This window comes from Pleurodeles waltl, chromosome 4_2, assembly GCF_031143425.1.
Source record: "Pleurodeles waltl isolate 20211129_DDA chromosome 4_2, aPleWal1.hap1.20221129, whole genome shotgun sequence".
Lineage (NCBI taxonomy): Eukaryota > Metazoa > Chordata > Amphibia > Caudata > Salamandridae > Pleurodeles > Pleurodeles waltl.
This window is the reverse complement of record NC_090443.1, coordinates 206386680-206409547: the sequence shown is the minus strand read 5'-3', so window position 1 is coordinate 206409547 and position 22868 is coordinate 206386680. Positions and strand designations below refer to the sequence as shown.

Genomic DNA, 22868 nt, shown 5'->3' with positions numbered 1-22868 from the left:
AATCTGAGTGTTTGGTGATTTCTCCCCAGTCACAGGACTGTGTCCCTGTAATTCAAAAGAAGGGCAATTATTGGGTGAGCTTGCTTCCCAGGTGGAGGGCGCTGACATAGCAATCTGTGAGTTCTTTCAACGATAAGCACAGCAAGTTTCCAAGGTGTGTTGAGCATTGTCTCCATGTAGTCCTCCATCTGAACAATAGCAGAGGATTCCGGGACAACTATTATCATCAGAGTGCTTGCTTGTGAATGCGCCTCTAAGTTTTTGTTTTTTACTCTGGGTGACTTCCAGCACACGTTCCATTTCTCACCCACTGCTGACCTGTCGTCCTCAACAGTCAACGTGCGGAGTTCAAGAGGGCTAACGCACTCATGATTGTCCATCTTTTCATTGAGGCATTCAAATCTGTCGGTCAAAAGATCCATTTAGGTGTTGATTGCAGTTAAACTACATTTGATGTTCACAAACATTGCTCGGATGTCAGGCTCCTGAAAAGGGCCATCCTCAATCCCCCGACTCGTCGAAAGGACATCTCCAAGTTACTCTGACATGCGCTTCTGCTGGCATTGGTCAAAGGAAAGCTTGGACTGTTTAGATTCAGCTTTGCCTATCATTATGGTGAAAAGAGACACCCAGCAAAGTGTGCATAAATGGAGGCAGCCACAGTACGTCAATCAAGTGTCAGTTCGCTCCTCACCCAGGTCCTGCCACACCACAGACATGTAACACCAGGGAGGCACGAGCAGACCACATACTCAAGGTATAATTTTCAGCACAATCGGGAAGTCAGGGCATCAGGCGGGACCACAGCACCCATGATTGAGAAGGGAACTCTTTCCAGTTTTGGCAACAGGAGGCCATAAACACCCCGGCAGCATCCTGTCAGTCAGCACCAGCAGGCCAGTGCTGTTCCATGTATTGGAGAGCTCTCTCTTTGGTATTTAGGGCCAAATCCACTTCAGATGCAAGCTGAAGGCCACTCACGGCCCAGCACTCCAGGCCCTTAGGGGTCAATCACCAAAGTAAGGGGCTGACTGGCAGAGCAGTAGCCAGCATCGCAGAGGAGATAGTCAATCTATTTTGCGAGTGCCACAACAGGCCAGCAGAAGCCACAGGGGTGCAACATCCTCCTGCGGGCCCCCGCCTGTCACCAGGTAAAGAACATCAGGCCGTGGGACAGTAATCCCCCCAGGGGTGCGTATCTGAGTTCACAAAGGGGATCGCCGTTCTCTGGTCGGTAAATTCCAGACCTCAATTGGCTGGAGGGGAGCAAACTAAGCTCACCGCAGAGCACCCAGTGCCCCCATGCAAACAGAGTTGCAGGTCCCAGCGTGCCGCTGCAGGGCCGAGTAAGCTGCCTAGCAGTTTCAGATCCACACTTCAATCGGGTCTCCCAGGTTGTCCGTCGTCTGCTCCTCGACCCCCTGAGACAGGTGCCTGCCTGACAGTGGACAAAACAGGGCCCAGCCCAGGTGTCACGTAACATTTGAAAAGGTAGGCATCTTTGAAGTTAATGAAGTTCCTACCCATATAGTCATCCTGCCAGAGGTACTAAACACCTTCCCACAATTAAGGCCTTTGTCTCAGCTCTGGGAGCAAGTTCACACCTTATCAAGGGGGCTTTTCAGTTCATGAATGACAAATAAAGCTCATGAAAATGGGCTTCTAGAGGCTTTAGTTGGCGAAAAGGTAACTTCTAAAATTACCTTTACCCCAAAATATATACTATAAATTTGACTTCACCAGTGAGCTGGACCAATGATAACTATTTCAAAAAGTTCAAAAATCAATTTTGTAGCTTTAGATAGAGATAACTTTACTATATTTAACATTATATTCTGAAGCTTCCCCACTGAACAGCTAACCCAGTTACAGTAAAAATAGTTTTCGGGGTCTTTTCACCGTAAGGACATGTTTACCATTACAGTTTTACATGCCCTACTTTTAAATATCATGCCTCCTGCCTCACGGGTACCAAGGCCTGCTGAAGGGTGACTTAATAATATTTCAAGAGTGTTTAACCCTGTCAAAAAGGGTTCTTTTGACGAGTCGAATTTGCAGTTTTAAAACTGCATACAGGCTACAGTGGAAATGCTGAAGTCATGTTTGCACTATCACTTTAGTGGGCAGCACAATGGGTGCTGTAGTCCACTAGTGACATTTACCTTACAGGCCCTGGAGTACACTCTGTGCCACATACTTAGGACTTATAGGTACATTAAAAATGCTAATTGGGAGTATAGCCAATGTCTGCATGTATCAGGGGTAAGAGCACATGCACTAGGGCCTAGTTAACAGAGTCACACTGCACAGTAAATAAACAGCAACATCCGTTCAAACAAATGGGTGTGATCCTACAAAAAGAGGCATTTTTCTACACTTGTGCAGTCTTACATTTGCAGAAAGAAACACTGGTCATCCTGCTTGGGGGTAAAGGAAGTCCCATAGGAGGCAACGGGGGACTGACTTTGTAATCAAACCTTAATCAAGAGTCTCAGTCATTTTTTTAAACTACTCTCGCCATACGATGTCTCTGAATTCTAACAGACAGTACATTTACTGAGAAAAATCTTGCACAGAATTCAATGGTGTAGATGGTCTACAGTAACCCTGCTGAAGTCCAATCAACAACAAAAACTCCAGAGTTATCAAAAGAGATAGACTGTGGACAAAGGCCTTGCTGTCCAGAGGCATCACAACCAAAACCAGGACCTGATTACCAAAGCTAGGTCCATGGAGAAACACAACAACGCTCAGAGGACTCTTGAGAAAACCTTTGTGAAGTACTGTTTGAAGCCATAATGAATAGACAATGATGAAATGGATACAGCATCCAATGGTCTTTGTCATGGGGAGCAACATATTGAATACAAGGGAAGGAATTATTAAACTGTATTGGAGCAGTCCAAGATATGTGTATTGGCTTATTATGCCAGTAAATGAGGTTACATTTGTGGGGTCAACATCTTCTACTGCTATACTGTCCAAAGAAAAGCCAAAAGTCAGAATAAAACATAGTTGTTGCACCTAAAGAGAATCACCTGACAATCTAGAATAAACAACAGTAGCCAGGAAATAAATGTGTGACAATATAATCTGACCATGAATTGACCAGCATATACAAAAGTGCCTGTAATGCACAGATGACTGCCCAATAAAGGACACAGTGACAGCAAATTTGAAGAAGTAAGGACAACACAAGGCAAATGAAGAATGGCTATCTGGTACCTTCAGCACAACTCTGGTACCTTCAGCACAACACTACTTTCTCTTACAATCTTTTGGAAACCTATAATCACAAAGTGGAAAGATTGCAAAATGTTTTTTCTAAATGGTACATGTAAGTAACTGTTGGTAACTCACCACACTTGGGTATTTCACCAAACAACAAAAAACGCCAGTTCCATCTGATAACTGTTCACCAATATTTGTTACACAAAAGATATACGTTCAAACGTTTGGCTTTATTCTTTTAAGTTTTTACCATTTCATAGAAATGGGACGTTAAGTAAATCCTTATGGATTCCACAAGCTGTCATATTTTCATGCCTAGAAGACTGGAGTGGTATTTGTCACCACAGTAGGATTACAATACAAACACAGTTGACTATACCCATCCCACTAAAAACTGTGGCTAACTTCCATGGAGCACCCTTTCAAAGATCTCAATCCAGTTCTGTTCTGGAATTGCATCAAAGCTTTTCGAGTGCTGACCTTTGCAATTGGGGAACAGGTTCAATACCTTGCTCACAATCCTTTGGCGACAAACAATTTCAGGTTACACTAGAGTAGGTAGTTCATTCAGATGTGAAAACAAGTGATTACAAAGTCTAAATTTTTTTAACCGATGTGATTTGTTCACAGTTCATCCTGTGTGTGAGGAGCCGGGGAGGGGTGCTGACCCCACCAAGAGTGAAAGTGAAGAGGCTTCAGCTCTCAGAAACAGGTATGCTTGTTCCAGCATAAGCAGACAACGGGGGGATAGGCAGGTCTGGAGTGGGTAGAACTCTACTTAGTGATTATTAAACCAGTGCGGAGATCATACATTGTGTGGCCTTGGTACTGCATGCCCTGTACACTGATTTGTCCAAGGACAGACTTAAAAAGGGGGGTCCAACAAGCTTTGTGTACTTAAGGCACAGGATGCAGGAACACTGTACGAGATACTGTTTAAAATGACACAAATATCTCAGCCAGCAAAGAGTTCTGAAGATTACTCCTTGTAAAAGTAGTTTCCAGTATCACTAGACTTAGGACAATTTGCAGAGAAAATGGGACCATCTCACAATGGAGCAATTTCATATTTTTCTAAAACTCAATCAAGATGTTTTTTTTTTTTTTAATTAGCATTTTTTGCAGTAAACATTAAAAGTACAAACAACATAAAATCGAACAGTGCCACATTTGAAAGACAGAGTAGGCAAGTTGTAACACTGTACATAAGCGAGTCATCTATCCAGTCAGTAGATCCCAGGGTAGACATTGGCATCCATGCTCCTACCCTTAGGAGGAATCCGGAATGATTAGCAGGTAGGTAGTGAGGGGGCCCCATATGTCCTTCGGTCACGAAGGTGCCAGCAGGTCCTCTGCATATGGTTCTAATTGTTCTTTAAAATAAGTCATGTCTGAGAGCCATTGTCGTAAGGGGGTGTCTTATGTTTGCCCAAACGCATCCCAACTCACCTCTTGGCCAACAATAGTGACACTGTTATGAAACCTGTGCATAGCTGGCTGCAAATTTTTAACCAGACCAAGAAAGCATATATGTAGGTGACATGCAACAGGCTCCCTTGTCATGACAGTAAGAGCATCAGTGACCTGCATCCAAAATTGCCTTTTGGAAGGCAGGACTATGCAAGAAGCTAGCATCACATCTTAAGCAGTTAGCGTCCTCTCGTAGGCTTGTATAACTTAGAAGGAATATAATACATTTGGTGGAGATATTTGAAGTGAATTATACGTAAATTACAATTAGGTGTATGCTTGCTGGTTTGTGTACAACAGAATGCCCAGTAAGGTGGCACCATCGGTTGATCAAACACCGCATTCCATTTCTCCAGTGCAGGATCGGGGGCTGGTGGCCTATCATTTTGAACTGAGATGTATAACTTAGTAGTGAGCCCCTTACGCGTGGTGCTAGTCAGCTATGTATGCAGTGTACAGGTAGTTGGGGGGGGGGGGGGGTTTCACCCGGGAATTGAGGGAATAATTCCTTTCATGGCATGGAGGCAGAAGTATATGAAGATCAGCAACGGGGTGACGCTGCATGTGAGAAATGTCATCTAGAGTGATAAATACCCCCCCAAGTAGATGTCTCCCGCGGTCTGCAAACTTTCCTTATTAAGGATCTTCATGACCCGTGGTTCGTGTGTGACTGATATGGTCGAGTGAAATAATAAAGCAAGTGCTGGCGAATACAAGCGTTCCTTGTTGGCGTATGCCTCAAGCACGTGCCAAGCTCCCATGGTAAAATGGATAGTGTTGAATTCAGTCCAAGTGATACGAGTTTGTCTGTGCAGGAAGACAGCATTCAAAGGAAGCAGGCTGGCATCACCACGTTCTATTACTAGATGTGGGATGTAATCATGGGAGAGGTACCAGTAGTGTGCGAAATGAGCTTGTGAACATCAAAAATTGAGTTTTAGGTCTGAGGCTTGAAAAACCCCATTGGGTATACATTAAAGTAAGCATCTTCCACAGTTTTCTGGGCTGCTTTCCCGCCCACACTAGGTTTATTAATTGCGTTTTGAAGAAGTGTTGCAAAAGTACAAGGATGGTTGTTGTTTTTTTTACTTCTTTTTATTGAGTTTTTATCAGGATCCACCGAGATAACAAATAGAAAAAATACATTCCAAATTCAAAACTTTGCCTTGAATAACTTCCCCAATGGTTCCCAGAGAGAGAGCTCCAAACAAATACAATGAGACTAGGTGGCTTTGCCAATTCATTCAATAGGTGATTTAACCAAGAACAGATTTACCCATGTTTGTCTAAAAAGAATTCACTCCAGATCGAGGAAACCTTTTTACAACTTCCTATTCTGCTAGCATACCTCATTTCAAACTTGCATCATTTTTCTCTGCCATTCTTGAGGGGTGGGAGATAACTCATATCGCCAGATTCTTAACAAGAGAGATCTGGCAACCGCAGTGGCGATAAAAACAAGTTTCTCCCACCTGGGAGGGAGTCTTGCCTCGGGCCGAAGCCTAAGCAGATCAACCGGATACTGGGAGTTATAATAACCTGAGCCATAGTTGTTAGCATCTTGAATATTCCATCCCAGTATTCCTGTATACATTGACATGTCCCAGTCACATGTATCCAACTGCCACCCCTACTTCTTTACAGCGAAAACAGAGATCAGGACAGCTGGGCACCGCACAGGATAAGGCTTGCCATTTACTAAAAAATATCATTCTATGCCAGTTTGCACCTCTGAGAACTGAGAAATTTAAGTGATTCATTCTCTCCCAGCACTCGCTTGAAAGATCGAAGTCCTCCTGATGAGCCCATTTTCTTTGTGCCTTTGCCCCAAGATCGACCTTATCCCTGTCTAGCAATAGCCTTCTCCACGCCCCCGCACTCCTTATCCCAGGAGGATCCACCACTTCAGAGACTAACGCCTGGGTATCAATGATTAAATTGATATCCAGATCCCTTAGACTGTAGCATAGTATTATAGGATCCCACCAGAAGAAAGTCATTTTTAACAACCATCTGGATATTTAAGGGAGTTTCCCAGTTGTCATTGATGCGCAAAATACCCGATTTTACTAAATCCTACATGCCCCCACCTCCTTACTAAGTCTGCCTTGAGCTGAGCACCAGAGCGCAGCGTAAACTGTGTGAGGGGTGTTGAGATACAAATATGGGATTGAATATTTTCTAAAAACATCTGATTTTCTCTTAAGGAGCCATTCAAGAATCTTATAGCAAACTTTTTTTTTTTTTTTTTAGATTTGGCCAAAAGTACTGGATTCCGAATATCGTGCTCCCTACATATTAACTCACAAAAGTCATTAGAGAATGTACAACCTACAGATTGACCTGCTTTAAAACTAGTGAGATAATGCGCAAAAAAGGCAAAGTAATAATCTTTAAAATTGGGCCAAGCTAACCCCCCCTTTTCTTTATCCGCATGTAATGTGCTTAATGCAGCTCGAGCCTTCTGATTTTGCCAAATAATTGGGCAAAACAGAGACTCTGATTTTTTTTTTTTTTTTTTTTAAGTTTTGTGTTAAAACACACGGGATGGCCAACAACAGAAAGTTAAATAATGGTAAAACTGACATTTTGGTCAATGTGATGTGAGTTAATATAGAAAGGGGGAGAGACCCCTATCGGGCAAGCAAAGCCTGAGTTTTCGAGAGCAATAGGGCGTAATTTAAGGTCATACAGGTCTCCTATATCGGCTGAAAAATAAATCCCAAGGTATCTCTTTGGCCTAGAATTCACACAATGTCTTAATTCGGGGAGCAGTTTAATAGAAGCGGTGCCACACAGAATAATATCGGTCTTACTCATATTAATCTTGTAGCCACCAATTTGCTCAAATTCGGCAAAAACATTAAAAGCCGCTTCCTGGGAAGTACGTTCTTCATCTAAAAACATGATGATATCGTCAGCATAGAGTTTAGTCTTTCCCATTGACTTTAGAGGGGGTTGAATCTGATTATTTTGTCTGATTTTGGTGGCTAAGGGCTCAATGAAAAGAGCAAAAAGTATAGGAGATAAAGGGCAACCCTGCAGAGTCCCCCGTTGTACGTGAAGTTGACCAACATACGCAGAATTAATAATATTAGCTTCAGAGTTTGAATACAACCTTTGAATTAGTGCAGAGATCTGAGAGAGCATCTTATAGCTAGACAATACTGCGAAGAGTGTTTCCCATACAACCAAATCAAATGCTTTTTCCGCATCTAATAAAAGAATGATGGCAGAAATTTTATTACAGGCGAAATAGTCAAAAGCCTCAGCCAAAAAATGCATCTTAGTTGCAAGTTGCCGACCGGCTATAAACCCGCTTTGATCAGATTGAACCAGTATACTGACGGCCCCGTTGAGCCTATTAGCTAAAAGTTTCGAAATAATTTTATAATCTGTATTTAGCAAAGAGATTGGACGATATGCATTAGGATCTGCCCTGTCCTTATTCTTTTTGGGAACACTGACCACATTCCCTGAGTGCCAAGAATTGGGAATCTGTTCGCCCATAAGTAGGCCATTAATTAAAGACAAAAAATCGTCAATTAATGCTTTAATGAAAGCTTTATAAAATTCAGCCGGAAAGCCATCCGGTCCACAAGCCTTCCCGTGGGGAGGTTCTTGACGACCTCAAGGAGTTAGCATCGCTGTCTTCTTCTGTAAGACTGGGAATATCCAGTTTTCCCCAAGAATTCCTTAACAGACCTAGGGTCAATATCCCGAGTATGACTGTAAATTCGCCTATAATGCTCTAGCATAATTTCATCCACAACTCTGGGGTCAGTGTGTCCAACCCTAGTGATAGGGCATCTCAAGGCATGTGTGATATTACAAGCAATTTGATCCTGAGCTTGCCATGCTAAAAATTTGCCTGTGAAATTACTCTCTTCATATACCTTTTGTTTATAAGTCTGATATCCTAAATCAACCTTCTTGAGAAAATTGTTGGCCAGTGCCTTTTTAGCTAATTCAAAAGACTGTCTATTATTTTCCGAAGGGGCATGTAGGAAAGCAATTAAACACCTTTTTTTGTTGTTGTCTGAGAAGATTTGTCTGCTGCCTCCTCTGCGATTACCAAGCCCCTGAAAAAGGCTTTAAACCAATCCCAGGTTACAGAGTTGAAGATCCCTGATTATTTGAAAAATTCACTTGTTTCATCCTTAGAAATCTGCACCCATCCCTCATCTTGAAGAAGCTGCTGGCTAAAGACTCATCTTCTAGTCTGAAACTTGGGGACTTCCGAATAAAGAGACACTTCCAGCACCAGGGAGGCATGGACACATAAGCCAGAGTGCCGCATGACTGAGTCTTGAAGCGCAATGTTTTAGATATCAGAAAAAAAATCAAATGAGCGGTGCTTTTGAACCGGGTTGATATGCATGTATACTCTCTCTCGTTGGGGGTGTTCATTCTCCAAGTATCACACAGCATCAACACTTTGACATAGTCTTTAAAGATTTTGGCACCTCTAGGCTTAGGTTGTTTCTTACCCCGAACAGAGGTATCCAAAATTGGATCCTGAAGAAAGTTAAAATCCCCTCCAATAATAATTTTACCAGATAACTGCAAAAGGGACTGAAACAATCCTACATAAGGAACTGGATCATCTAGCAGGGGTGCATAAAGGCTAACAAAGACAAATCTTTCTTTGGCAATTAAACAATGCACCCAGCACCATCGTCCTTCGGGATCGCAAAGAAAGTCAAGTGGCCGTGCATTGAGGCCTCTAGCTAAAAAGGCTGCAACGCCTCTATGGGCTGCTGAGGCTGCGGCAACCACCTTGAAATCGGCCATCTTCTTAAACATGTGGAAGCTTGCAACTTTTTTTACTGGGATATGAGTTTCCTGTAAAAGAATAACTGAGGGATTTAGAGCAGCTACCCTTTCTTCAATTACAGACCTTTTCCTCCGATTATCTAACCCGGTGACATTCCAGGAAACTATTTTTAATGAAGATTTCAACCTTGCCATTGAGTTCACATAAAGGATTGCAGAGGAAATAAATTATCTAAACCTGGTCTAATTAACATCACCCCCTTTATGCCCTTAACCATTCTGAAATAGGCGTAGCTACTATTTAGTGTGGAAAACCAGGATCCTGCACCCCTTACAAACCCTCCCAACACCCACCCCCAACCCTTGGGTGGCCAAAGCCTGGGGCCCTCCCGTCTGAGCAATCCAGGACCACCCCCCACCCCCGAACCCCAACCTTCTTTAAATCGGGTGCCTTGGCATGGCGCCGTACACCATAGACTCGAATGGACTGGAATATAAGTACCATAAAGACGCATTGATATAGACTCTATGAAATCCATCTTTCTGAAGCTGCGTTTCCCCTCCCAGTGCAAAGTCTATCCTCCTCCCCCCTCTCCTAATCAACAAGGATGTTATTCAAAAGATTAAGACATTTTGGTGATATCACCATTTTCATTAGTCACCCTGTCTGCCATAGCTAATGAGAGTCTAGGCAATCTTTGAACTTGATCTTCAAAATGCGACATGGCCCTGCCACAGTTATACTGAAGAACCAGATCCGGATCTTTATAGATCCAGATCCCTAAGGCAGCGCCCTTGGAGTCCTCCCTCACCATATGCTCATGTCACATAGTGTCTGGACATGTGACCTAGTTCTTGGTAGGCTGTGTCATTGAAACTGGTGATCTGGGAATGGTTGGATGGATAACCGGGGTCTCTAGATGGGCCTGTAGATGGTCCCTTTCTCTTGTGTCTATGTTTTGATCCCACAAGTGATACGTCCATTCTTGAAACTGACTATGTTTTCTGATGTACGTGTTCTGCGATTCTTAAAATCTTGTATGCACTGTATTCTGAGCTTGAGCGGTTTCCAAATAAAAGTTATTTAAAAAAAATTGTGATTGGTTCACATATCGCAGCAAGACTCTGGGGGTCCAGATTAGATTCCTAGTTCCACTCTAGAGTATGGAACGTTTGCTCTATGGTCTGCAGTTGTGTTCACTGTGCCTTCAGTATGCTGGCCTGTGTACTGATAAAGACCCTGATAGTGAGCTTAAAGACCTCCCAGAGCATACTTACATTTTTTACAGAGAAGATATTATATGTGAAATACACACTGATAGCAGGGCGCAACTCCTCTCGGGACACTTGGTCTAAGAGGGCTGTTGCCTGAAATCACCACAAACTGTGTTGGGATATGGGTGGAGATCTTCAACGAGAGGCAGACCAGTGCATGACCTGATAAGGTCATAGGCAAGTGTGTTATGTTAGAAACCCAAGACCCGGTTTGCCAACCAGTAGTCTAAGCGGGACCAATATATATGAACAGAAGAGGTGAATTTGCCCTCTCACTGGATGGGGTTGTGGAGGCATTAGAGATCTACAATCCCGTGTCCCTCCATCCCAGTCCCAACATTTTTTTTTAGAGTATTTGCCGTACCAGTCCGTCGTCGCCGATCAATCTAGCAGTCATTATTAATTTACGGAGCTGGTTCCAGAATGCTATGTAAAAATCAGGGTTGTCCACATTTGGCCCATATGTGTTAACTAAAGTGACAGGGGTGCCATAAAGTACTCCCTACACAATCACATATCATCCCTGGCCATCCGTTTGGGTAGGCGTAAGCTGAAAGGAGACTATTCTATTCTATGCGCATCCCAGCATGAGCCTATTATGTGTTCAGCATGTCATATCAAATGGGTTGTTTAGATCACACAAATTCCATGTCAAGAGCAATATGTGACCCTGGGATGGTACAGCCATCTTATCTTATTAAAAGTCTGCTAGGATAGCCACAACAATTATGATGCACAGTCCACAAGTGTGGTACAGAGGTCTACAGTATTACAGTGGCATAACAAACAACTAATACCCAACCCTCCCACCACCCACATTAGCATCCCAATCATGCGACCAACATTCCCAGATCCTAAGAATAGCAACTGACAAGAGTACAATGAGGTATGTGTCCAAACAACTGTGAAAGCTCCAATCATCAACAACTCTTGGGGTGTTCCCACGGGGTGCTGCCAGGGACCAAGCTACAACCTACTAAGTCTGGAGGCGGGCAGGTTGAGACTGCAGCAGTCCAACCAGGGAGGCTGAGTGGATATCTGGAGCTGGGTGAAATGAGAAAACTAGGAAATACGGGAACGTAGCCTAAATTCCTCACGGCATTTTTCCCATTCCACTGTGCATTCTTGTTCAGAGGTCATTTCAGGGGACAGATGGTTAATGATGGTTAATGTTCCTCATCGTCCATGGCGAAGTCTGAGGTATCCCCTCAACACACACAGTGTGTTTAAAGGTGTTCTGTTGCTGCCTTGGGAGTCATGATTGTTTTCGGAGGTCCACTGTGTTCGAAGAGTAGGCGCGCCAGATAGAGCATAGCATAGGTTATACCTGCATTTTGCACTTGTCTCTTGATGAGTAGAAATTCTCTGTGGGCCTTCTGCACTGCTGCTGTAAAATCCAGAAAGAAGGAGATGTTGTTGCCCTGGTAAGTGAGATCCCTCTTCTCTTGGGGTGGCCGGAGGACTACATCGTAATCTCTGTAAATGAAAAGCTTAGCTATGATGGGGCAAGGAGAGCTACCGGGAGGTGGACACACCACAAGAAAGCAGTGGGTCTGCTCCCCCACCCACATACGACCGAGGTTATCTGAGCCAAACAGAGAGGTCAGCATAGTCTCCACATATTGTTCCACCTTGCCAGTATTAGTCCATTCAGGGATCCCTGTGATTAGTAACTTATTTCGTCGGGATTGCATCTTCAAGTCTTTATTTTTGGTTTGGATTACTGACAGCACTTTTTCCATAATCAAGCATTTATTCAACACTACTTTCAAGTCGTCTTCTGCGCTGTTCCGCTGTCATGATGCAGGCAGTTTAATTATCCAGTTTCACTGCTATATGATCGATGCGAAGATTAAGAGTGTCTATTTTCACATCGATAGATGCCAAGTTCTGTTGCATCGTTTGTAGAGTTGTTGGGCATGCAGTCTTATTTGATAGTGTAGGTTCTTGCTCCAGGTCTGCAGGGTCATCATTCGGGGTTTAGCAGTACAGTTAGTCTCAATCAAGAGGTTAGGCTGACTGTGATCTGTTTTCCCCATGGTATCCTATGCAGATGTCCTAGTGCAGGTAGAAGCGAGCAGTTACCAGTACTTGCAGCATGTGGTAAAGCAGGGGTGCTCTTTAGTGGTAGAAGCACAAATCCACACACTCTGGGGGGCACTCACAGCCACTCTGGGGCTGAGGAAGGAGTCATGCGGTGAACCTGTCAAGGCAGTATCCCATGAATCTAGGATGGTCAAAGCACCTCAAGACAGCACCACAATGAGGCCCCGGGGACGGCTGGCAGGCCGCAGCAGGTGAATAAAGATCAGGGCTTCAGCGCAACCCCACCACCACCTCCAGGACCCCTCCGCCCAAAGGGCCTCACAGGGAGTTCAAGCCCGGGGCAGCAACCAGGCAGGATCCACGGCTTCAGCTCCAAGTAGGAGGCAGGTGATATTGTCTTCTGTTGTCTCTTTCTACCTACTCATGTCTTCACCTCCAAGCACGATGCAGGTGATATATTCCTCTGTTGTCTCTTTCCACCTCCCTCGTCCAGGGCCTTCACAGCTCAGATTACTCATAGGTAAGGTCCAAACTGGGTGTCATACCCCACCTGGGAACCCTGGCATGGGCACCTCCTCTGCAGTCCGGGAAGTCGAGACTAACGTGGGGGGCCCTACGTAGTGGTAGTGGCAGATTACTAGCGTCTTCCCCCACCCCCAAGTCCAGGGCCCGTGCATCGCACTGCGCACCACAAACAAAGTCCAGGCAGGCGTTGCGGCTTGTCTCGCGGCCTCTGGCACAACTCTCCGCTAAGTAGCTCTCACCTCTGGACCCGGGCGCACTGAGCCAATCAATGGGGGAATCAAGCATTGTACAAGGTGGACTAAGACAAAGCTCTCGCTCTGCGTCGGCTCCAGTTCCAGCTCTCACTGTGTGGTCCCTGTAGGAAGTTAGCTCTGTATATACTATCTCAAAGTATGCACAGAGTCCAAGGGTTCCCCTTAGAGGTAAGATAGTGGCAAAATTAGATAATTCTAATGTTCTATTTTGTGGTAGTGTGGTCAAGCGGTAGGCTTATCAGAGGGTAGTGTTAAGCATTTGTTGTACACACACAGGCAATAAACAAGGAACACCCACTCAAAGACAACTCCAATAGTTTTTATATAGAAAAATATATTTTCTTAATTTATTTTTAGAACTACAAGTTCAAGATTTGAATTAAATACATAAAATGCAAGGTACTCCACACAGGTAAGTTAAGAACTTTGAATTAGAGCAATAACATATACAGTTTTAGTTAAAATGGCAATAAGCTATTTTAAAAGTGGACACTGTGCAAAAATCAACAGTTCCTGTGGGAGGTAAGTAATAGTTAGTGTGTCAGGTAAGTAAGACACTTACAAGTCTCAGTTCTGGGGTACATGCAGCCTATCGTTGGGGGTTCAAGGCAACCCCAAAGTTACCACACCAGCAGCACAGGGCCGGTCAGGTGCAGAGGTGAAGGAGGAGCCCAAAACACATAGGCGCCTATGAAGAACAGGGGTGCTCTGGTTCCAGTCTGCCAGCAGGTAAGTACCCGCGTCCTCAGAGGGCAGACCAGGGGGGGTTGTAGAGCACTGGGGGGGACACAAGTAGGCACACAAAACACACCCTCAGCGGCACAGGGGCGGCTGGGTGCAGTGTGCAGAGCAGGCGTTGGGTTTTGTATAGGATTCAATGGAGGGACCCAGGGGTCACTCTAGCGGTGCAGGCAGGGCACAGGGGGGGCTTCTCGGGCAAGCCACCGTCTGGACTAGGCAGTGGGTCGCCTGAGGGTCACTCCAGCACTGAGGTTCAGTTCCTTCTGGTCCTGGGGGCTGCGGGTGTAGTGCTTGGTCCAGGCATCGGGTTCCTTGTTACAGGCAGTCGTGGTCAGGGGGTGCCTCTGGATTCTCTCTGCATGCGTCGCTGTGGGTGTCCAGGGGGGTTGTCTCGGGCTACTCACGAGGTCACAGCCACCTGGGAGTACTCCCCGTGGTGGTGGTTCTCTGGAGCTCGAGCCGGGGTGTCGGTGCAGAAGGTGAAGTCTCACGCTTCTGGCAGGAAGAGTGAGGTCTTTAAAAGTTGCAAGAAAGATGCAAAGTTGTTGCTGTTGTTGAGAACTGCTGCTGCTCACGGGAGTTTCTTGGTCCTTTGGTTCAGGGCAGTCCTCTAAGGCATCAGAGGTCGCTGGTCCCTGTCGGATGTGTTGCTGTTGCAGTTTTCTTCGAGTCAGAAGACAGGCCGGTAGGGCTGGGGCCAAAGCAGTTATCTCCGTTGTCTCTGCAGGGTTTTCAGGTCAGCAGTTCTTCTTCTTGTTTCAGGTTGCAGGAATCTTATTTCCTGGGTTCTTGGGTGCCCCTAAATACTACATTTAGGGGTGTGTTTAGGTCTGGGGGCAGTAGCCAATGGCCACTGTCCTGGAGGGTGGCTACACCCTCTTTGGACCTCCTCCCTGAGGGGAGGGGGGGCACATACCTAATCCTATTGGGGGAATCCTCCAAAACTACGAAGGAGGATTTCTAAAGGCAGGGGTCACCTCAGCTCAGGGCACCTTAGGGGCTGTCCTGACTGGTGGGTGACTCCTCTTTGTTTTTCTCATTATCTCATCCAGCCTTGCCGGGGCAGTGGCCGGAAGGGCAGGCATCTCCACTAGACGGGATGCCCTGGATGCCCTGGATGCTGTAACAAAAGGCATGAGCCATTGAGGCTCACCGCCAGGTGTTACAGTTCCTGCAGGGGGAGGTGAACAGCACCTCCACCCACTACAGGCTTTGTTCCTGGCCACAGAGTTACAAAGGCACTCTCCCCATGTGGCCAGCAACTCGTCTGGTTGTGGCAGGCTGGCAGAAACTGGTCAGCCTAGTACTAGGAGTCGGACTAGTATGCATGGGGCATCTCTAAGAAGCCCTCTGGTTTACAATAAATCCCACACTGGCATCAGTGTGGATTGATTGTGCTGAGAAGTTTGATACCAAACTTCCCAGATTTCAGTGTAGCCATTATGGAACTGTGGAGTTTGTGTTTTACAAACTCCCAGACCATATACTCTTTATGGCTACCCTGTACTTACAATGCCTAAGGTTTTGCTCAGACACTGTAGGGGCATATTGCTCATGCAGCTATGCCCTCACCTGGATTTATTAAAAAATGCACACAGAGGGCATATTTTACCCAACCTGTGCCAGCCTGCCACTGAGAGATGAGTTTCTGACCCCCTGGGGTGAGAGCCTTTGTGCTCTCTGGGGCCAGAAACAAAGCCTATACTGGGTGGAGGTGCTTCACACCTCCCCCCTGCAGGAACTGAGACACCTAGCAGTGAGCCTCAAAGGCTCAGGCTTCGTGCTACAATGCCCCAGGGCACTCCAGCTCGTGGAGATGCCCGCCCCCAGACACAGCCCCCACTTCTGGCGACAACTCCAGGGAGATAATGAGAAAAACAAGGAGGAATCACCCCTTCAGCCAGGTCCACCCCTAAGGTGACCAGAGCTGATGTGCCCCCCCCCCCCCCAAAAGGGAGGAGGCAGAAGGAGGGTGTAGCCACCCTCAGGGACAGTAGCCATTCGCTACTGCCCTTCAGCCCTAAACACCCCCCTAAATTCAGTATTTAGGGGCGACCCTGAACCCAGGAAATCAGATTCCTGATGACCTTAACAAGAAGGACTGCTGACCTGAAAACCCAGCAGAGAAGAAGGAGACGATAACTGCTTTGGCCCCAGCCCAACCGGCCTGTTTCCAGATTCAAAGAACCTGCAACAGCGACGCATCCAGCGGGACAGCAACCTCTGCCGACTCAGAGGACTACCCTGCAACCCAAAGGACCAATAAACTCCTGTGGACAGTGGCTCTGTCCAAAGCAACAAAGAAGAAAACATCTTTAAAGGGACTCCCACTTCACTCCTGAAGCGTGAGTCCCCAACATTCTCACCCCAGAGAAAGCAACACTGCAGCGAGGACCCCCAAGTGACTCCCACGGCGTGTCCACCTTGAGACGACCTCCCTGCACTCACATGGAGACGCCTGCAGAGAAAATCAGAGCATCCTCCTGATCGCTACTGCCTGGTAACAAAGAACCAGACACTTGGAAGAAGCACTGCACCCACTGCCCACAGGCCCGAGAGGAACCAACTACCTGTGCAGGAGTGACCAGCAGGCAGTCCTCATCTTTACCCAGTCGGTGGCTGGCCCGAGAAGCCCCCCCTGTGTCCTGCCTGCATCGCCAGAGTGACCCCCGGATCCCTCCATTGATTTCAACGTAAAACCCAACACCTATTTGCACACTGCACCCAGCCGCACTTGTGGTTTCTCCATAAGCGCCTATGCTTTTTGGGGCCCTCTTTGACCTCTGCACCTGACCGGCCCTGTGTTGCTCATGCTGGGTGTTTGGGGTTGACTTGAACCCCCAACAGTGGGCTGCCTATGCCCCGGAGACTGAACTTGTAAGTGCTTTACTTACCTGACAAACTAACTTTTACTTACCTCCCCCAGGAACTGTTGAATTTCGCAGTGTCCACTTTTAAAATAGCTTATTGCCATTTCATGCCAAACTGTGTACATTACTGTTTTCATTCAAAGTTCTATATTTACCTATGCCAAGTACCTTACAATTTATGTACTTACTTGAATTCTGAATCTTGTGGTTCTAAAATAAATTAAGAAAATAATGTTGTTCTATATAAAAAACTATTGGCCTGGAGTTAAAGCCGTGAGTGTGTGTTCTCATTTATTGCCTGTGTGTGTGTACAACAAATGCTTAACACTACCCTCTGATAAACCTACTGCTCGACCACACTACCACAAATAGAGCATTTGCATTATCTATTATTGCCACTATCAACCTCTAAGGGGAAGCCCTGGACTCTGTGCACACTATCTCTCACTTTGAGATAGAATATACAGAGCCAGCTTCCTACACAAATATAATATTGTTCTGCAACAGAAGAGATCACTGTGAAACATATACATAAAATACCAGTATATTCGTATCCTCTTCATTTCACATGTCTTAACTTACCATATCATTTTTGTTCTCCATAAATATGCTGAGCTTCTTCAGAAAGGACACAACCAGAATAAGAAGCTCAAAGTTATCTCGATCTAAGGCCTTCACCAACATATGAACAATGTTCTTGTTTCTCATTTTCAGTTCTGTGCGAGTGTCTTCGGCAAGGTTTAGCAGCAAGTAGAGTGCAACTATAAGGCAATGAAAAACAAAATGGAGGATTGCTTTTGTACTATTGAAACACATTGGACAGTTCAGCAATTCAGGCAGCACTTGTTTAGAAAACACCAAAGCTCCCGACTTCTCAATTTCCTAAATCTTGACAGAAAATGGAGAAGACTGTTACTACAAAAAGCAAACCTTCGCCTCGGTTTACAGTGTCACCCTTCTCCTTTGTGAGCATTTATCAGAAACGAAACATTAAGGTCTTTGAATGTAGAAAACAGGAGTAAGTCATGAAATACAAGCACATGAGCAGAAACACTTCAGGCAACTAAATATACTTAGGCATGAGAAAGTTCTTACACTATGAACATACATACACAAAATGTATATCTGATATTAAAAACCCAATCATAGCTAGGAGTTCTGCATCAAACCTGATCTGAATGCTTATGGCCCTAAACTGTTGTAATAAATTAGTATCAACTAATAATTTAGGTACCTTGTTTACTTTTGTAATGCTTGTTAAGTCAATTTTCCTGTTTCATACCTCTGCAAGTGACAAATGTTACTAAACACTTCAGCAGCCCTCCGTTTCTTGGCATGAAAAAGATTACAATGCCTTATCAGTGAGACAGACATTCAAATCTGTAACTTGCAGCAGCTGGCACTGTTGTCACTGCATTGTCCTACTGGCTCCAACACTAGTTTAGGTCGTGAGAGCAGACACTCTGGTAGGTAAATGCCAAATATCAAGGACACAATCTGCTACTTTAGGAATTTAAATCTGCCATTTTTGTTTGATTTAATGTGTTCATCCACAAGAGGAAAAGCGCTGCCAGAGTTTATTTTTAAAAACGATTCCGGTTGGACTGAAATACTTCCAGTATGAAATGCTTAATCTGACATATTTGTGATCAATGTTTACACACAAGGAAATGTATGTACTTGATTAAAACCACAATGTGTTTTCCTCACCTCGAAGTAGCTGCTCCTGCTTCACCACAAGCCCTTGGTACTTTTTGTAAGTCTTCTCGTAGTCTTTTTTAAGTGTCTGGTTTTCAGAATCTTCTTCAAGTACAAAACCGTGGTTAAGGTTCACACATGTTGGCAAAGGAAACTTTTGAAACACTCGTACTTACATTCTGCTTCAATTCATTCAACAATCATTTCAAGGCAGCTCCCACGCAAAAATTAGTGCCAAGAACTAAAACATTTGAAGGACAAAGTGTATGTCTAAGAAGGATGTCCTAAGGTACAATGCATCATAGCAACAGCATAAATTCCAATAATCAAGAAAGCTTAGTTTGTACTCGAAAGAATATGTAATATGAACATAAATGAAGGCCACCACCAGGCACGCATCAAGGTGCAGGCACTTACAGATTACAGAACCCCAGACCCAACAGAATACTTTTACTTAGAGATGCCACCTATATTCTGTGTTTTAAAGAATCAACTGTTCACTTTTACTTCCTTATTGTGCGCTCATTGAACAAGTTACTTGCCTTTGGTTACGCTCTACCTGGTTAATAATCTAACTAACTGCAGATTCCTCATCTTCAGAATATTCCCCAGGGTCCAGACAAGATCCAGATGTTTTTACAGCTGTGCACCAGGACACTGCTAAGTGGCATTGTGTAGCATGACATAGATCCCTTTCTGCCTCAGACGTGACAGAGTGAAACTGCATATAGTTATCACATCCCTGCGCGCTGACATTAGTTTCTTGACTGACTCGTTATGTGTCTTTAGACTTGGAGAACAAACAATTGGCAGAGTCAGTGTACAGATGTCTCATTTGGGACCTTTTGAGGGTAAGAAGAACGAGTTACTTACCTTCGGTAACGACTTTTCTGGTGGATACATTAGCTACCTGTGGATTCCTCACCTAATGAATACTCCCATGGCGCCAGCATTCAACAGAAATCTTCTTCCTAGTCTCTGCACGTCGACGAGGACGTCACTCTAGCCCACGCAACGCCGTCTGACGTCATACAGGCAATAAGAGGTCCTCGCCGACGTGCCGACGTCAGTACCAACATTTTTTACGTGCATGAGAATAACAACCCAATGCAATGAAAGAGCAAGGCAACATCCCATAACATTGTAAAATACACAATATTGCAATAAAATGGCTGTAGATTTAATATAACTCTCTTTTTTTATTTATTTTTTAAAACAAACAAATATATGCAAATCATGTATATACATAAAGATATATACATATAAATATATACAAGTATCCATATATACAACATCTATTGCAACCTTGAAGACCAAGAGGAGCGCACTCAAGGATTACTTGGTAGGACCAGAAAGGCAACGGGGAGGCGGGTGGGACCGTGAGGAATCCACAGGTAGCTAATGTATCCACCAGAAAAGTCGTTACCGAAGGTAAGTAACTCGTTCTTCTGATGGATACAACTACCTGTGGATTCCTCACCTAATGAATAGAGTCCCAAAGCAGTACCACTCCCGGTGGTGGGTGCCAAAATGGTCAAACCAAGAAATCCTGCAGCACTGACCGTGCAAAATGGCCGTCCCTTCTGACCTCAGAGTCCAAACAGTAATGTTTCGCAAAAGTGTGAAGGGTACAACCAAGTTGCGGCCTTGCAGATGTCGACCACAGGAACCCCCCTGGCCAAGGCCGAAGTGGCCAACTTAGCTATGGTGGAATGAGCTCTAATGCCATCAGGAGGATCCTTCTTTGCCAAAGAGTAACAGATTTTAATGCAAAGAACAACCCACCTGGAGAGTGTTCTCTTGTGGACTGCCTTTCCTCTCCTCTTGCCCACGTATCCGATGAACAGCTGATCCTCCAGCCTGAAGTCCTTTGTTCTATCAATGAAGAAGCTTAACATCCTCTTTGGGTCCAAGCAATGTAGTCTCTCTTCCTCCTTTGAAGGATGAGGCGGAGGATAGAACGTGGACAAAGTAATCGTCTGGGCCAAATGGAAGGGTGAAACAACCTTCGGGAGGAAAGCAGCCTTGGTCCTCAACACCACCTTAGCCCCATAAAAAGTTGTATAAGGGGGTTTTACCGATAAGGCTTGCAACTCACTCACTCTCCTTGCAGATGTTATAGCCACCAGGAAGACTGTTTTAATAACCAAATACCTTAAGGGGCAAGAATGCATAGGCTCAAAAGGGGACCCCATAAGGAAAGTCAGGACCAGGGACAAATCCCATTGAGGCATAACGAATGGTTTTGGAGGATATTTATTTAGAAGACCTTTCAAGAATCTGAGAACAATAGGGGATTTAAATAACGATGGTTGGTCTGGAAGACAAATGAAGGCTGACAAAGCAGACAAATAACCCTTAATGGTAGCCACTGCACAACCTTTCTGCGCTAGAGACAGAGCAAAAGACAGAACGTCCGACAGATGAGCATGTAAGGGATCAATCTGTCTCTCTCCACACCACATAACAAATTTAGACCACCTATTAGCGTAGATAGATTTAGTGGAGTGTCGCCTGGCCGCTAATATAACATCCACTACATCAGGCGGGAGAGAGAAGGAACTCAGGTTGCCCCGTTCAATCTCCAGGCATGTAGGTGTAGACTCTGGAGGTTGGGGTGTAAAACCTGCCCCTGCGACTGCGAGAGGAGGTCTGCCCTGAGAGGGAGACGGAGCGGAGGGCACAGCGAGAGTTTGAGAAGGTCGGAGTACCACACCCTACTTGGCCAATCCGGAGCTATTAAGATGACTTGGGCCCGGTCTTGGCGAATCTTCCTCAACACTCGAGGAATCAAGGGTATGGGGGGGAAACGCGTAAAGCAACTGGTCGCACCAGGTTATCAGAAACGCGTCCCCCAATGCTCCCTGCACCGGATACTGGAGGCTGCAGAATAACGGACAATGCGCGTTCTCCAGAGTGGCAAACAGATCTATCCGAGGAAACCCCCACATCTGGAAGATTAAACGGACTTGATCTGGATGGAGACGCCACTCGTGGTCGGCCGAGAATTGGCGACTGAGACTGTCCGCACGTACATTCAAGACCCCGGCCAGATGATTTGCTACCAAGCAAATCTGATGGTCCTCTGCCCAGGACCATAGTCGAAGAGCTTCTCTGCAGAGAAGGTACGACCCTACTCCTCACTGTTTGTTTATGTACCACATCGTGGTAGTATTGTCCGTCAGGACCTGTACCGACTGACCACGAAGGGAAGGGAGGAAGGCCTTGAGAGCCAGACGTACAGCCTGTAACTCTAACAGATTGATATGAAGCATCTGTTCCTCTGGAGACCAAAGTCCTTTGATCTCCAGATCCCCCAGATGAGCTCCCCACCCTAGAGTGGAAGCATCCGTTATGACCGTGGCCACTGGTGGCGACTGCGTGAACGGCTTTCCTAGTGAAAGATTGTTGCTCGCAATCCACCACTTCAAGTCCACAGCAGCATCTCTGGAGATCTTGACCGCACCTTCTAGATCTCCCTTGTGTTGAGACCACTGCCTTCGGAGGCACCACTGAAGAGCCCTCATGTGCCAGCGAGCATGCGTGACCAACAGTATACAGGAGGCAAACAGACCGAGCAGACGAAGGACCTTGAGGACTGAAACTACCGCTCCATTTCGAAACATTGGAACCAATTCCTGAATATCTTGAATCCGCTGAGGCGGAGGAAAGGCTCGATTTAATCTTGTATCCAGTACTGCCCCTATGAACAGGAGGCGCTGAGAGGGCTCCAGGTGAGATTTGGGCACGTTCACCGAAAAGCCCAGGTCGAACAACAACTGGGTTGTTGACTGCAGATGATGCGACACAAGCTCCGGGGACTTGGCTTTGATCAACCAGTCGTCCAAGTAAGGGAATACTGCTATCCCCTTCCTTCTGAGTTCTGCCGCAACCACCGACATCACCTTCGTGAAGACTCGAGGTGCTGAAGTAAGACCAAACGGGAGGACCGCAAACTGATAGTGCTGCGACCCTACCACAA

At 45.5% G+C, this 22868-nt stretch overlaps 1 protein-coding gene across 1 annotated transcript in view; it reads right to left on the bottom strand.

The window, feature by feature from the left end:
- KIFAP3 (kinesin associated protein 3) overlaps positions 1-22868 on the bottom strand; it is a 1147560-nt gene that overhangs the window by 806741 nt on the left and 317951 nt on the right. The window contains exons 8-9 of the mRNA XM_069231084.1: positions 18899-18997; positions 17771-17949 (exon numbers count right to left, since the gene is read on the bottom strand). Of these exons, the coding sequence (XP_069087185.1) occupies positions 17771-17949; positions 18899-18997 (278 nt within the window). The remainder of the gene's footprint in view (positions 1-17770; positions 17950-18898; positions 18998-22868) is intronic.